A 17234-nucleotide genomic window follows, 5' to 3' on the forward strand; every position below is an offset into this window, starting at 1 on the left:
AACAGAAATAATTCCTTTCAGTTTTTACAGAGTTGTGTGCCTGTGAGGGTTGATGGAGTGCCTGCTGTGTGCAAAGCAGCTGTCTCAGGCCATGGACCTGTACTGTGTCACATGCCATGGTAGAGTCATTGGAAACCAAATCAACTCTCTTCCCCCAGGGACCTGACAATCTTTTAGGGGAAATGATATGTCTGTCCATACAAAGCACATGACTTTACCCAATAATATCAATGTGTGTGTGTGTCCCCAGTCACCTAGTCATATCCAACTCTTTATGACCCCATGGACCGTAGCCCGCCAGGCTCCTCTGTCCATGGGATTTCCCAGGCAAGGATACTGGAGTGGTTTGCCATTTCCTCCTCCAGGGAATCTTCCCAATTCAGGGATGGAACCCACATCTCCTGCATTGGCAGGCGGATTCTTACCACTGAGCTACCAGAGAGGCCCAATAATATCAATATCATGCATTAAATTCGTAGAGTAGATGAGATTCAGAGGAACAAGAGGACTGTGTGAGATTATAACATTATAGTTATGTTATAACTTTATAACAGCTGATATTTATTAAATTTTTAAGTGCTTTACAGGGTTCTATGGACTTAACACAAATTAACATTTAATCTATACAATAGACCTATGAAGAAGGCTTTTTTAAAATTACATCTTACAAATGTAGGAATTGAGACATGGTGAGGTTAAGTTACTTGGCCTAAATCATAAAGTGAGCATTAGCAGAGCCACAATTGTGAAGCCAGGGAAACCCACATGCAGGGCAGAGCCACACTCTTCAGTACTATACCTGGCTGTCAGTAGAAACTTGACCAAGGAGGGGAGATGGAAGCTAAGCCTTCAAGGATTATTATGACCTTGATTGACTCAGTGGAGAAAAGTGGGGGAAAGCATTTCTCTTTGGGACTAGGTATTATACCAGTTGTCAAAAATGGGTGGAAACGTGCCTACATAGACACCCCCAAAAGAGGCAACTCTTCCCGCTCTTGGTTCTCAATTCCCTCAGAGGTGAATCAGTGAGGGAGGGAAATGGGAACACTTGCCAGTATCTGGACTAGAATGGAATTACCATCAAGGCTGCATTTTTTCCACAGTGTGTTTTGAATTGTGGTAACTCTGGAATGGCCCAGTGGTGATGTGGTAAGGGTGAAATCTTAGGGATGTCGGAAAGCTTAATTTTAGTTGTAGAACTTACATTTTGTCAAACCAGTGGAAGACTTCTTACTACCCCAAGAGAATGTCTTTCTTGGCTGGGTATAAACAAAAGCAGAAAGTGTTCATGCCACTGGCAGCGGGTCCATGTGTCTGCAAGGTAGGAGATGGTTCATAATAATGTAGATCCTCATGAGTCTTGAGTCTGCCTGGAATTAACTGGATGTTTATATCAAGGATGTGAACTGCACGTTTTTGGTCTATGAGGTTACGTTGTGCTAAGGGTAGTTGTATTTGTCACATGTCTTGTATAGTGTGCACTTGGCCTGCTCATTGGCTTCCTCCCCACCCCAGTTTGCCCCTCTCTGCCTCCCTGAGATGCTCTGAAGCTTCTTGGGTGAAGCTGTGTCTGGTGGAGGTGATCACAGTCCACTTCCTTGGCTTGAAGCTTCTCCTGAGCTGCTGACCACACAGAAGCAGCTGGTGTAGATATTTGCATCTTTGGCTTCCTCTGCCATTGGTTGTGATTGATAGATGAGCTATCAGGGAAGGATGGACTTGGGAGTGGGAATGGACTTGGGAATGCCCTAGACATATTCCATTTGTCATTAGGAGCACAGACGAACCCATTTAGACAGCAGAGTTCATGCACCTGTTCTTTAAAATGATTCTTTACCACCTCCTTCAATCTCTTCTAACAGTTCATTATTTTACAGCTGTTCAATCTTTCTGCAAATGTTCTTCCTGACCCTTGAATAAAGAGCTAAATGAAAATAAAAACACTGGGGTTCCCTGGTAGCTCAGCTAGTAAAGAATCTACCTGCAATGCAGGAGGCCCTGGTTTGATTGCTGGGTCGGAAGATCTCCTAGAGAAGGGATAGGCTACCCACTCCAGTATTCTTGGGCTTTCTTGTGGCTCAGATGGTAAAGAATCTGCCTGCAATGTGGGAGACCTGGGTGTGATCCCTGGGTTGAGAAGATCCCCTGGAGGAGGGCATGGCAATCCACTCCAGTATTCTTGCCTGGAGAATCCCCATGGACAGAGGAGCCTGGTGTGCTGCAGTACTTGGTGTTGCAAAGAGTTAGACACGACTGAGTGACTAAGCACACACAATAAAAACATTTATTAAAATATTCATTACACAGCCTATAGTCCAGCCACAGTCAAACCCAGGACACATGGTCTCACCAAACACCATACTGGATTGTTTTATGTCTATAAAAATTGCTTTCTGGATGGAGCTAGAGATTATCATACTAAGTGAAGTAAGTCAGACAGAGAAAGACAAGTACCATATGATATCACTTGTATGGGGACTCTAAAAAATGATTCAAACGAACTTATTTACAGAACAGAATCTGACTCATGGACAGAAAACAAACTTATGGTTACCAAAGGGGAAAGAGGGGAAGGGATAAATTAGGAATTGGGGTTAACAGATACGTACTACTATGTATAAAATAGAAAAACAACAAGGTCCTGCTGGTTAACACATATTCATTGTCTTATAATAAAAAATGTTTTATTATTTGTTTCTAGATTGCTAAGCTGGTGAATCACTTGGAAAGACTACTTTGATAAACATAGGTTACAACTTTTAAAATCCTTATAATACCATGTTTGTCTTGGAAGTCCTTCTTTTAAATTGCTGGTTGTTTCCCTATCTCACCAGGCAAATTGGAGACAATCTGATCGTCCCTGGAGGAGTGAAGACCATCGAGGCCAATGGGAAGATGGTGATCCCTGGAGGCATTGATGTCCACACTCACTTCCAGATGCCATACAAAGGCATGACCACAGTGGATGACTTCTTCCAAGGGACCAAGGCTGCCTTAGCGGGGGGCACCACCATGATCAGTAAGTCCCACAAATTTACACACTCTTGGAAAGCGTGCTAGGGGTCCTAAGAAGTGAGTTTAACTAATGTGTTAACCGCAGTGCTCTCTGGTGGTAACTCATATACTTACCCTCAATTCAGTGAATAGACTTTCTGCCTGGCGAGACCTGAGAAAAGCTGGTAATAGAGAGGACACTGGCAGCTCTTTATGTAACAGCATAAAGAGACGCAGGAGGCTCATCACCTTGAAAGCAGCATACTCTCTGTCTGCCTTAGAGCAGGGGCTGAGTATGCCATGGGTGGGGAATTAGCACTTAGCATCTCTGGGCCAGACTCTGGGGAAAGTGGACTTGAAAAGCTGTGGACCTTGGGCAAAAGGTGATCTCAGAACTTCCCGCTTGGGTGTGAGGCAGGAGGGGCAGAGGGTATGAGCAGAGCAGTGCAAACACGGCTGAGAAGTATCCCAGAGAGAATGACAGTGAGTCAGGCGGTTCTTGAGAACTTAGGAGGCTTCAGTGGTGGTTCGTGTCATTTGGTCTGTGCTGAATTGTGACCAATTCATAGCTCTAAGATTGGGCAAGCCAGGGAGTTGTTTCCCTTACTTTGTTTTTCTGGTGACTTTTGCAATTCCAAAGAAACCTAGGAAGTTGCATGCCATTGGATTACTGAAGAGATAGCATTCCAGGGCACTCGTTCCTGTCCCAAAGAAGTTCCAGTGAACTGGCCCCAGCCCAGCCCTGGCCCCCAGCTTGGTCAGCAAGAGCACTGTTACCACCCAAGAAATATACATCCACCCAAGAAATCAGAATAGCCTGAGTCGTAGACTTAATCACTGTCTTTTGCTTCCTTTCTACGGGAGCAGTAGTAGGGTTCAGCTTCAGCTAGGGGTGTAGAAACCCAGGAAAATGGCATCAGGGCCATAAAAGGTGCATTTCTGGGAGCCTGAAGCCTTTGTCCAGCCAGGGGAAAGAAGCCAGCCGAGTGCTCAGCAGCTGCCTGCCTACAAAGGCTCTGGTGCAGGTCCAGACACAATAACACAGCTCCAGGCCTCTGCTTTCAGATAAGTGCACTTGGGCTGCCTGTGCTAGAAGGCTGAGGAAATGAGTGATCTTGGCCTGGCTTTCTGCCATCTGGCTGAGGAGCTGGACCTGTTCAGAGTCCTAGACATATGCATTAGGCTTGGGCTTCTGCATTAGGCAGGGAGCAGGAGGAGAGTCAGAGCTCCACATGAAAAGAGAGGAAAGCATGTGAGAATCACACAAGTGTCTGTGTCCTTTCTAGATAATTAAACACCCTAAGTATGCAAAACACACACACACACACACACACACACACAAAACCACATAAATCTCACCTCAGTGTCAGTTTGGCTGTATTAGTTTTTCTGTTTAAGAAAAATAGGTTCACTAGTTAATATGTCATGGATGTCTTTCCATTCATTTATTTTTATTCTACTGAATTTTAAACAGACTTACGACATCCATTTTATGAAGGTATCATGATTTATGTATTTAACTAAGCTTCTCTATTGTAAAACTTTGTTTCCAGCTTTTCACTTGCATAAATATGTGAGTAGTGGCAAATATCCTGAGGACCCAGATTTTGTGTTCAGGGATATTTATCTCCTGAAGGATAATTTTTAGGCACAGGAATAAGTGTTGAGTTTAAGGTATGAAAAACGTCAAGGATTTTGGAAACACATTTCGAAATTGTTCTTAGGAAAGTTGTTCCAGTTCACACTTTCTCTCAACTGACATGGGGAGCAATTAAAGTGTAACATTTGTCTGACCCTTACCAGTGTTACTGGTGTAAATGTTATTCTTTTTAAAAACATCGTCCACTATGGCAGGTACTGCAAGAGTAGGTTTGGGCCTCAGAGAAACCGCGTTCTTTTTATTTATTTGTTTATTTAGCTTAGTTAGGCATTTGGTACCTTCCTTGCAGCACATGGACTCTACTGGTGGCTTGTGGGCTCACTGTTGCAATGTGCGGGCTTAGTTGCTCTATGGCATATGGGATCTTAGTTCCCCAACCAAGAATCAAACCCGTGTCCCCTGCATTGAGAGATGGATTCTTAACCCACTGGACCACCAGGGAAGTCCCAGAAACCATATCTTTGATGAGAAGTTTGCATGAAAATAAGATCTGCGGGCTAAGCATCAGGTCCACTTACCTGACACCAGCTCTTTCCTATAGCAGTAGGCGTGAAAATGTCACTGTCCAGTGGCCTGACATAACTCTAAAGACCCTCCTTCTGGCCTTAGAGGGAAGGAGTCCAACTTTGATCACCAGCAGTAACTCCCAGTTACTGGCAATAATGGCACATAGTAGGAGCTCATCAGTTGATAGCTAACATTTATCGAGCACTTACTCTGTGCCAGGCATCATGTGAAGCCCTTTCCATGTTTTTCCCATTTAATCTCTTCACAGACTTAGAGGGAAGGGAGTGGTATCCCCGTCCCCCACTCCGCATTGAAGGGTGAGAAAACCAAAGTTTAGAGAAGCTAGTCATTTGCCCAGGATCACATAGCTAAGTAATGGTTGAATCATCAGCAACCACCATTGAAACCACCCAGGACCCCTTTCTGAGGTTAACCCTATGCTCAAGAGATAGAGACTGTGCCGTTGTAGCTAAGCAAACAGGACAGACCTGTACAGAGGGGACCAAAGGCTGTGTTGGTGAGCCGCCCATGTTGGGCTTCTCTTGTCCAGTTGACCATGTGGTGCCTGAGCCGGAGTCCAGCCTGACGGAGGCTTATGAGAAGTGGCGGGAGTGGGCTGATGGCAAGAGCTGCTGCGACTACTCCTTACATGTGGACATCACCCACTGGAACGACAGCGTCAAGCAGGAGGTGCAGGGCCTCATCAAGGACAAAGGTGAGTGTGGACACACTCTCCTCCCTTCCCCCTTGTCTGTCTTTCTCATGCTCTCCACTCACTAGGTTGCAGGGAACCTTGAGCGTGAATACTAGATGGAGTGGTACCTCTGTGAACCAGGCACTCTATGCCATCCTACTTATTCCTTACAGGATCCCCGTGAGATAGGAATCCTTATCCAGATGGAGAACCTGGGGTTCAGAATAAGTAACCCAGGATCATAGAGCTACTAAGCAGTAGATCTCCCCAAAGTCCATTCTCTGAATCCCCATGTAATACTGCCCATTGTACAGATGGAGAAACTGAGATCAGGAGAGGTCACAGCTTGTACATATGCGCTTAGAAACTGAGAAATTTTTAATGTCTATCATTTTTAGTCCGAATATCCAAACGTTACTTTTATACAACAAGAGCATCCTCAGAAAAGGCTAAGACATTTCTGGGAAGAAAGATGTGTTCATAGAAGCTTAAATCATGTGTGTGTGTGTGTGTGTTCATGTCCTCCCCGTGAGTACATGATGTAGGCTCCCACTGTCTTTTTACACTCTTCTGTGTTCTGCTGGTCAGCTGTTTCACACATGCACCAGCCCCCGTACGTGCACCCAGACGTGCATTGTACTGGGCATCCTAAGCGGGCCTGGAGGACCTGCAGGAGCAGGAGGAATGGCCTCTGCTGAATAGCCAGGGCAGAAGGAGGCAGACCCGTGCAGAGAGATAGGATAAATGCCACAAGATGCAGAAGATTGTCGTAACAGTAATGGTATAAGACCTATTATAATACATCTTAGTGCTAAGTCCTCGTACTATGATACTGGTACTAATACTAATATTATAAAAAATGCTAATTTTATAATACAGTTCTCAGCGAGCAGTCTGGATGCAAAGGCCAGGAGTGCAGTGGAAGGCAGTGTGCTGGGGTGAGGGGAAGGAATGACCTCTCAAGGAAGGAGCTCTCCATCCACTTCCCTCTCCCACCCTCAAACTCTGCCCAGTCCTAGCTGATTCAGAGGGTGAGGTTAACCTCTTGCCACTCTTGTGTCTCCTTCCACACCATGCATCTCAACTAGGGTAGAAAAGTGAATGGATTTGATACTACCGAGGCTTGTGAGAAGGGTCGTGTTGGGAAAACTGCCCTGAGTTGCACTCCTCTGGGTGGGGAAGTTCTCAGATTATAGTCTGCTTTTGGCCTGGAGCACTGTGGGCTGAAGTGACCCTCATGGTTGAAGACCAAAGTTACTCTCCTTTCCTCAGAATGACTCTATTCCCCAGTCCTACCTATTTCTGTAAAATAATCTATGAATAGTGTATTTGGAGGGAGAAATTAAATGGCTCTTTCCTTTTTACCCTGATGACTTAGGCATGTAAGCCCAGGTTGAACCTTGATTTTTGCACATTAGTTCTGTTAGTTCCCTGGGGACTGGCTCTAGATCTCAGTTCTGTCTCAGACCCAACACCCTGCCCAGCCCTGGTAGAGAGCTGACATTCACAAAGAGCAAAATCAACTGATCCCAGGAGGTCACATATGCCAGTGCTAAGAGCTCTGCATGTGTTATCTCATTTAAAGTTTCCAACCACCTTATGAAGCAGGATGGTGCTTCATAATAATGGAAATTATTTTTCCATTTTACAGACAAGGAAACCGAGGCTCAAGAGGTTAGAATGTGGCGTCACTCCTAGTGAGTGTACGCAACTGGTGTGCTGCAGTGATTCTCAACACTATGCTGCCCTGAGCAGTGTTCAGGCTTGTTGACCCTCTGGTCTGGGAACAGTGTAGGGGGAGGCAGAAAAGAGGTGCAGAAGAAGAGACCAGACTGCTATGACATCATAGGAATTGTCAGAGTAGAGGACATAGAGAAGTGCTCTTGGAGGATGGGATGTGTCCACTCTGCACAGGGTGGGGGCCTGTGGTGCTCTCAGGGCAGGAACCATAGGATGCAACAAGATGATGACCACGTTGTCCTCCTGTCTACCCCTCCCCTCCTCTCTTGCAGGGGTGAACTCCTTCATGGTTTACATGGCCTACAAGGACTGGTATCAAGTGTCCAACACGGAGGTAACAACCCACTATGTGTGGTTTGGGGTCTCTGGATGGGTTTCCTGTCGTGGCCGGTGACCTTGGCTATTGGCACGTGAGTCACTGTGGTTCGTGTAGGAGAACGCTGGGCAAGACGTCTTCTTGAAGTCCTCACCATCCATGCTACGTTTGCAGTAAGGTAGCAGGCAGGGTGCCAGGGGCAAGGGAGCTAGAATTTCCACTGGGAGCAACTTTCTTAAAAGGACAAGAGGAAGGGTGTGTCTAAATCTCCATCTACCCAACAAATTCTACACCTCTCAGGAGTTCAGGGGAAGTATAAGTGCTCAGTCTTGCAGGATAAAGGAGGGCCATCTGCTCTTTGGGCTCATCATACCAGCTTGCCTTTGACGTTCTTCCTATGAAATGCATGGGGTGTGCTTGTTTTAGACAAACCTTAACTTCTCAGAAGAAATACAAAACATGAATTCCTATACTTCCCAGCAGGGAGATGAAGAGTCGTCTGCCCTGAGAGGCTAAGAGATAGAGATTTCAGCTTTTGAGTTCGCTTCTGGCTGGCTGCAGTGCCTGTAGAGAGTGTTAAGAAGGATTCTGAAGCACTATCTGAACTTAGTGGGAAATAATTCCATTTAAAGTGTGTGCATGAGACAGTGGGGTTAGTATCACTTTGTTAGGTGTTCTCCCTGTCTGCCTAGGAGACATGACAGGTTTTCCTTCCATAGACAGTTTCCTAAAGTTCCTTTGGACTAGCTCTCCTCTTTGGTCTCTTTGGTGATGCATGTTTTAGTCTGTGTGTCTGCCGTTAGTCTGTATGTCTACCCCGGTCACTTATTTCCTTTAGTTGATCCCATTTATTTTATTATTTTAATTATTTACTTATTTTGGCTGCACTGGCTCTTAGCTGTGGCATGTGGGATCTAGTTCCCTGACCGGGGATGGAAGTCAGGTCCTCTTCATCGGGAGTGTGGAGGCTTACCCACTGGACCACCAGGGAGGTCCCAACCCCATTTATTTTAGCTCCCGCTCTAGTCACGGGCCTGTGCACACGGTTAACTAAAAGCGTGGTGTCCTGTGAAGGTGACAAAGCCTCATTTCTGTTTCAGCTGTATGAGATCTTCACGTGTCTGGGAGAGCTGGGGGCCATCGCCCAGGTGCACGCTGAGAACGGGGACATCATTGCCCAGGTAACAAGGCGCGGCTCCTCAGGAAAGCATCTACCTCCCATTTATTTTCTCATTTCTTCAGTGTTGCCGGAGCTCTCAAGCTCTAAACCCTCCTAAGCACTGTGCTAAAAACAGAACCTGCCCTCAAGGACCTCACAGTCTAGGAGGAGGAAGTATGACAGCAAATAGACAAGCAAGGGAGGAAGTATCAATCGAAGATGTTAATAAAGTGTTCTGGAACCAGGGCAGACTTCTGGCAGAGGAGGTTCTCACATTGGGCTGTTTGGTGAGAGAGCATCACTTATTCTGTTTTGAAAGTGAGTCCAAGCTACATGACATGCTCTGTCCTAAAGAAAAACTCTTAAGACAGCGTTTCTCAGAAGCCGGAAATCTGATCCAGGACTGCGTAACTCTTGGCCTTAGATAATGAAGAATTCGTGTCTTGTGGGGATCAGATGTCCCACTGGTTTCCTAGAAATCATATTGAGCAACCCGAGGAAAGAGTGATGAAAGCAAGACCCCAAGGCCCAAACTGATTGTTTGTAAGGAAGTAGAAAGCACTTCTGTCTCCATCTCCTGGGGTGCTTAATGGGCTCAATGCACAGATGTATCTTCGCCAGGGTTCTGTTTATCTCAGAAGTGTTCAGGGTTGGCTTCCGCTGGGAGGAGGCGGCCAGCAAGGAGTGCCAGCTCTCTCAGTCCATTTGATAACATTAACAGCAAGAGTGCTTTATTCATTCTTCCTGAGAGTGTTCCCGAGTACTCTGTGCCAGGCACTAGGCTCTAGAGGGAGTCAGCACAGAGGCAGGCCAGCATTCTTGAGTGCTCGGGCTATGCTGTAGAGGTTGTCCAGGACGTGGCAAACGTGGTCAGGAGGGGTGTGGGGGCACACTGAGACCCACCCTCATCTCAGCTTCTGCCACAGGTCCCATTGGACAGCACTCACTGCTGTGTGTCGGGTCCTGGTCAGGGCTCTTGTGTGTTCCCATCCAGGTCTTCACCCAACCCTTTCAAGATGGCACCAGCCTCCCCCTGCTTCTATAGATGAGAACACTGAGGCTCTGAAGGGTGAGGTCACCGGCCCAGGGACCACAGCTAGTAACTGAGAGAACTTAGTCTTAGCCTCTCAGAGGGTATGCCTCTGTGGGCATCTCTACCCAGAGATGGAGAGAAGGCGCCCCTCCACCCATCCAGTTGCAGGCTCCTGAAGAGACCAGCACCTGAGCTGTGCAGGCTGCAGCTGTCAGGCTTTCAGACTCAGTGTTGTCTCTCCAGGGGAGGAGGTGAGCTCAGCATGCAGTTTCCACTCCTTTATGACCAACGAGGCTAATTAGTTGGGCCCCTGACAGCCTTCTCCCATGCCCCCCACACACCCAGATAATGAAGTCACTTTCCAAGGAGGCTCCAAATGCCTTGCTCCCGTGGGAGGCATCCCAGAGGTGTTGGGCCTGTCACTTCTCTCCTCCCCATCCTCCAAGGTTTCAGGGGAGCGGCCAGATGCCCCAGCCTTCCCTCCAGATTCCCTCGCAGCCAGACTCCCTGCTTCTTCATGCTTGACTCTGTGGAGGCAGACGAGCTCCAACTCTCAGCCCCTTTCCAGCTTTCTTTGTGGCTTCTGAGCACAGAAGTGGCTCTGGTGTTCTCCACCCACACCCTTCCCCCACCTTGGGCAGATCTGTTCTCCTCAGGAAAAGAATAAGGGCATTTTTTTCCCCCATTGGAATGAGTTTCTCATGTGTGTTTATTAAATTCAGCTCGAGATGAAAGATTTTATCACCTTGTTTAAATGGAGGCAGCTGCTGTGCTCAGAGCTTCTTGCTGCACTTTATGCAAAGTGACTAATGAGCGAGAAGAAATATTTCCTATGCGTACCAATAAGAGACATTTTCAAAAGTTTCAATAGCATCTTTAGCCAATCATCCAACAAATACCTACTGAATGCCTACTATGTGCCAAGCCTTGGAGAGGGAAGGTGAAAAAGACAGGGTCCCTTTCTTCATGGAGCAGCCGAAACTGGGATGTAATTATAGCAGTGATCAGTACCTCAAAGAGCCCACACTTCCCCCACTCACATTAGGTGGCATCCATGGGCCTTTACAGGCTATTCTTAACCATCAGGCTGTAGGGACCCCATGGTTTTGGGAATAGGTCATCCCAATGAGAAGAGTGCTCTAGAATCAACTGTGGAGCTCAAAGAATGATCTCTGGGATTCTCTGAGCTCCAGAGATCCTGAGTGGGGAGGTCCAGGTAGAAGTCGGTCAAGTGTATCCTGGAAAAATTGGCTTGGTGATGGGAGTGCTCAGAGACCATTGCTCGAGTACGTTTCATCCCGTGCATTGTCCTAACACTTTTGGACAAGGTAGGAGTGAGGGTGTTGTGTGAGACAGAAGATCCTTAGTTGAGCATCTCATCCCTTGCGTGGCTTCACGAAACAGTTCAGAGTCAAAACCCACCAGAGTTGGGAAGAAGAAATTGTATTCAGTCCAAGCTTTGATGGGAAGGAAGAATGAAAAGTGGAGGTGCTCTGCTGGCAGTGTCAGCCTCTGACCTTTTGTCAAATTCTGTAGAGCTGGAAGCAGTGACCATTTTACTTCTCTTGGTTGCTTATAGTAAATGCATCTTACTTCCTCCAACTTCCTAAAATATTTAAGTGAATAAAAACGTAAAAAAAACAAAAAGTGTTCTTTTCCAGTGAGAAGGAATCCCTTCCTTTCTAAGCATCTCATAGTTTCTGGATGAGATACAGCCTTGTTCAGCTCACTCCTTCCTTTATCTCCTTTGTCACCAGCACGAGGTTCCTAGGAACTGGCCTCCGTGCTTGACCATGAATGTCTGCAAAAATGCAGCTCTGCTGCGGAGGACTGGTGCCAGCTCCAATTAACCTAGCCATCTGCTTCTTCCAGAAAGCCAGCCAAGTCTGAGGAATTTAGCCATCAGTGACAAGGGGTAGAGAGATCCACACCCTAGTTAAATAGAATTTGCCCAAAAGGCTAAGTCAGGTAATGCTGTACTTAGAGGCATTATTTTGTCTGGTTAAATGCTGAATCTGCTTATTCTAACCATCCATTTGAAGCATGAGAGTCTGAGGGGCTTATTCAAATGCAGAATCTTAGATTCCACCTTGTATATTCTGATTGGGGAGGCCTGGGTAGAGCAGACGTCTGCACTTTTACAAAAGCAGCTCAGGCGGTGGGTGGACCATCTTTAGGTTAGACTATTCCAGCATCACTTTTTCAAGCCTCAGTTCAGTTCAGTCGCTCAGTTGTGTCCGACTCTTTGTGACCCCATGGACTGCAGCGCACCAGCATTCCCTGTCCATCACCAGCTCCCAGAGCTTGCTTACACTCATGTCCATTGAGTTGGTGATGCCATCCAACCATCTCATCCTTCGTTGTTCCCTTTGCCTCCCATCTTCCATCTTTCCCAGCATCAGGGTCTTTTCCAGTGAGGCAATTCTTCCCATCATGTGGCCAGAGTATTACAGTTTCAGCTTCAGCATCAGTCCTTCCAGTGAATATTCAGGACTGATTTCCTTTAGGATAGACCGGTTTGATTTCCTTATAATCCAAAGGACTCTCAAGAGTCTTCTCCAACACTACAGTTCAAAGGCATCAATTCTTAAGCACTCAGCTTTCTTTATAGTTCAACTCTCACATCCATACATGACTACTGGAAAAACCACAGCTTTGACTAGATGGACCTTTGTTGGCAAAGTAATGTCTCTGCTTTTTAATATGCTTTCTAGGTTGGTCATAGCTTTTCTTCCAAGGAGTAAGCGTCTTTTAATTTCATGGCTGCAGTCACCATCTGCAGTGATTTTGGAGCTTCCCAAAATAAAGTCTGTTGCTGTTTCCATTGTTTCCCCCATCTATTTGCCATGAAGTGATGGGACCAGATGCCATGATCTTAGTTTTCTGACTGTTGAGTTTTAACTCTACTTTTTCTCTCCTTTCACTCTCATGAAGAGGCTCTTTAGTTCTTCGCTTCCTCCCGTAAGTGTGGTGGATGGGACCAGATGCCATGATCTTAGTTTTCTGACTGTTGAGTTTTAACTCTACTTTTTCTCTCCTTTCACTCTCATGAAGAGGCTCTTTAGTTCTTCGCTTCCTCCCGTAAGTGTGGTGTCATCTACGTATCTGAGGTTATTGATATTTCTCCCAGCAATCTTGATTCCAGCTTGTGCTTCATCCAGTCCATCATTTCTCCTGATGTACTCTGCATATAAGTTAAATAAGCAGGGTGACAATATACAGCCTTGACATACTCCTTTTCCTATTTTGAACCAGTCTGTTGTTCCATGTCCAGTTCTAACTATTGCTTCCTGACCTGCATACAGATTTCTCAAGAGGCAGGTCAGGTGGTCTGGTATCCCCATCTCTTTCAGAATTTTTCCACAGTTTGTTGTGGTCCACATAGTCAAAGGCTTTGGCACAGTCAATAAAGCAGAAATAGATGTTTTTCTGGAACTGTCTTGCTTTTTCAATGATCCAACAGATGTCGGCAGTTTGATCTCTGGTTCCTCTGCCTTTTCTAAATCCAGCTTGAACATCTGGAAGTTCACGGTCACGTACTGTTGAAGCCTGACTTGGAGAATTTTGAGCATTCCTTTGCTAGCATGTGAGATAAATGCAATTCTGCAGTAGTTCGAGCATTCTTTGGCATTGCCTTTCTTTGGGATTGGAATGAAAACTGACCTTCTGCAGTCCTGTGGCCATTGCTGAGTTTTCCAAATATGCTGGCATATTGAGTGCAGCACTTTCACAGCATCCTCTTTTAAGATTTGAAATAGCTCTACTGGGATTCCATCACCTCCACTAGCTTTGTTAGTAGTGATGCTTCCTAAGGCCCACTTGACTTCTCACTCAAGGATGTCTGGTTTTAGGTGAGTAATCACATCATCGTGGTTATCTGGGTCATGAAGATCTTTTTTGTATAGTTCTTCCATGTATTCCTGCCATCTCTTCTTAATATCTTCTGCTTCTTTTAGGTCCATACCATTTCTGCCCTTTATTGTGCTCATCTTCACATGAAATATTCCCTTGGTATCTCTAATTTTCTTGAAGAGATCTCTAGTCTTTCCCATTCTATTGTTTTCCTCTGTTTCTTTGCATTGATCCCTGAGGAAGGCTTTCTTATCTCTCCTTGCTATTCTTTGGAACTCTGCATTCAAATGGGTTTATCTTTCTTTTTCTCCTTTGCCTTTTGCTTCTTTTCTTTTCACAAATGCTTGTAAGGACTCTTCAGACAACCATTTTGCCTTTTTGCATTTCTTATTTCTTGGAGATGGTCTTGATCACTGCCTCCTGTACAATGTCACGAACCTCAGTCCATAGTTCATCAGGCACTCTATTAGAGCTAATCCGTTGAATCTATTTCTGACTTCCACTGTGTAATCATAAGGGATTTGATTAAGTCATATTGGAATGGTCTAGTGGTTTTCCCTACTTTCTTCAATTTAAGTCTGAATGTGGCAATAAGGAGTTCATGATCTGGGCCACAGTCAGCTCCCAGTCTTGTTTTAGCTGGCTGTATAGAGCTTCTCCATCTTTGGCTGCAAAGAATATAATCAATCTGATTTCAGTGTTGACCATCTGGTGATGTCCATGTGTAAAGTCTCCTCTTGTGTTGTTGGAAGAGGGTGTGTGCTATGACCAGTGTGTTCTTTTGGCAGAACTCTGTTAGCCTTTGCCCTGTTTCATTCTGTAATCCCAAGGCCAAATTTGCCTGTTATTCTTGACTTCCTACTTTTGCATTCCAATCCCCTATAATGAAAAGGAGTCTTTTTTGGGTGTTAGTTCTAGAAGGTGTTGTTGGTCTTCATAGAACAGTTCAACTTCAGCTTCTTCAGCATTACTGTTCGGGGCATAGACTTGAACTACTGTGATATTGAATGGTTTGCCTTGGGAATGAACAGAGATCATTCTGTTGTTTTTGAGATCACATCCAAGTACTGCCTTTTGGACTCTTGTTGACTATGATGGCTACTCCATTTCCTCTCAGGGACTCTTGCCCACAGAAGTAGATATGATGGTCATCTGAGTTAAATTCGCCCATTCCAGTCCATTTTAGTTAGCTGATTCCTAAAATGTCAATGTTCACTCTTGCCATCTCCTGTTTGACTACTTCCAAATTGCCTTAATCCATGGACCTAACATTCTAGGTTTCTATGCAATATTGCTCTTTACAGCATCGGACTTTACTTCCATCACCAGTCACATTCACAACTGGGTATTGTTTTTGCTTTGGCTCTGTCTCTTTATTCTTTCTGGAGTTAGTTTTCCACTGATCTCCAGTAGCATATTGGGCACCTACTGACCTGGGGAGTTCATCCTTCAGTGTCCTATCTTTTTGCCTTTTCATTACTGCTTCAGGCCTCAGTTGAGCTCATATAAAAATTGTTCTCTATTCTTTTCTCATTCTAGGAGCAAACCCGGATGTTGGAAATGGGGATAACTGGCCCAGAAGGCCATGTACTGAGCAGACCAGAGGAGGTAATTTTCAGGAGCATGGGGGGTTGGTGGGGGGAGGGAGAGAAGTAGGAGCAATGGAGGCTCTATTTTATTTTTTAGCAGCGTCTTCCAGGAGACTCCTGTTATCACAGCAGCCTGGTTTAAGGCCTACTGCCCGTTTTATTTTAATTTTTTTAAAACTTTATTTTATATTGGAGTATAGCTGATTAACAACATTGTGATAGTATCAGATGGCAGGAAAGGGACTCAGCCATACATGTACATGTATCCATTCTGCCCCAAACTCCCCCCAGTCCATGCTGCCATGCAGCATTGAGTGGAGTTCCCTGTGCTGTATGGTAGGACCGTGTTAGCCATTTTAAATGTCCTGCTGCCCATTTTATATTGTAATGTTTGCATCTAGCTCCCCCTCCCTCAGCACACACACATAAGGTGTGTGAACAAACTTTTTTGAAAGGTACTGGGACTCTGTGAAGTCCCAGCACCTGCACAATATCAGCCATATTGATAGTGGGCTGAGTGGGTTTTTCATAGGCATGATACCTGTTGATTTGTATATGGTGATAAGGACATCCAGGTACACGTTTCCCACATGTAAGATGCATGCTGATTAGCATCACTGCTTAAAAGCGGAAGAGTGAATGAATGGTTACTAGTGGCTGATGGACATGTCTGGGCTGTCAGCAACTTCAGTGGCTGGCACAGGCCCAGAGCTGGGAACTGGCTGCCCGTATGCCTGAGAGCACATTGGCTTTCAGAGACTAGCCTGGCACCTGGAGGGAATTCCAGGCCCTCTGTGTCAGTGAAGTGAACCCTTTCCTGTTCTATCATTCCAAGCCTGGCATCCTGCAACAGGTAGGAGATGGATAAAGAAATAGTGGTACATATATACAATGGAATATTACTCAGTCATTAAAAAAGAAGGAATTTGAGTGAGTTCTAGTGAGGTGGATGACTCTAGAGCCTGTTCTACAGAGTGAAGTAAGTCAGAAAGAGAAAGACAAATATCATATATTAATCACATATTACTATGCAGGTTCTAGAAAAATGGTATTGATGAACCTATTTTCAGGGAAGGAATGGAGATGCAGAGGTAGAGAACGAACTTGTGGACACGGCGGGAAGGAGAGGGTGGGGCAAATGGAAAATGTAGCATCAACGTATGCACACCATCGTGTGTAAAGTAGATAGCTGGGGAGAAGTTGCTGTATAACACTGGGAGCCCAGCCTGGCATTCTGCGATGGCCTTGAGGGGTGGGATGGGGGGAGGAGAAGGAGGGGATATATATAAAGTTATGGCTGATTCACGTTGTACAGCAGAAATGCACACAACATTATAAAGCAATTTTATTTCAATTAAAAAATATTTTTTTAAGACAGATAGGAGAAGGTACCACAACCAAAAATCACAATATTCCTATTGTTCATCTCTGTTAGGATCTTTTTAGAGAAAGAAAATGTAGCACACATAGAGAAAAGTATTCCTGACCTAAAGGTGCAATGGATTTTCCCAAACTGAACACACACAGTCACACAACTACCACCCAGCTGGAGAAACAGAACATTATCAGCACCCTAGAAACTCCATGTTTTTAATGCTGTTTGTGTTGTCGGTTGAAATAATGTGTAATTTTGTGATCAAGGCTTTGGTCAAAGTGTTCCTGAAAAGTCTGTCTTCTGCATACCAAGTCC

General features: G+C 45.3%; 1 protein-coding gene across 2 annotated transcripts in view; it reads left to right on the plus strand.

Moving 5' to 3' along the window:
• DPYSL3 (dihydropyrimidinase like 3) overlaps window positions 1-17234 on the plus strand; it is a 116926-nt gene that overhangs the window by 81385 nt on the left and 18307 nt on the right. For both annotated transcript variants that reach the window (XM_027546049.1, XM_027546050.1), the window contains exons 3-7: window positions 2835-3019; window positions 5712-5876; window positions 7868-7929; window positions 9012-9092; window positions 15495-15563. In XM_027546049.1, coding sequence (XP_027401850.1) covers window positions 2835-3019; window positions 5712-5876; window positions 7868-7929; window positions 9012-9092; window positions 15495-15563 — 562 coding nt within the window. The remainder of the gene's footprint in view (window positions 1-2834; window positions 3020-5711; window positions 5877-7867; window positions 7930-9011; window positions 9093-15494; window positions 15564-17234) is intronic.

Source organism: Bos indicus x Bos taurus, chromosome 7 (assembly GCF_003369695.1).
Source record: "Bos indicus x Bos taurus breed Angus x Brahman F1 hybrid chromosome 7, Bos_hybrid_MaternalHap_v2.0, whole genome shotgun sequence".
NCBI lineage: Eukaryota > Metazoa > Chordata > Mammalia > Artiodactyla > Bovidae > Bos > Bos indicus x Bos taurus.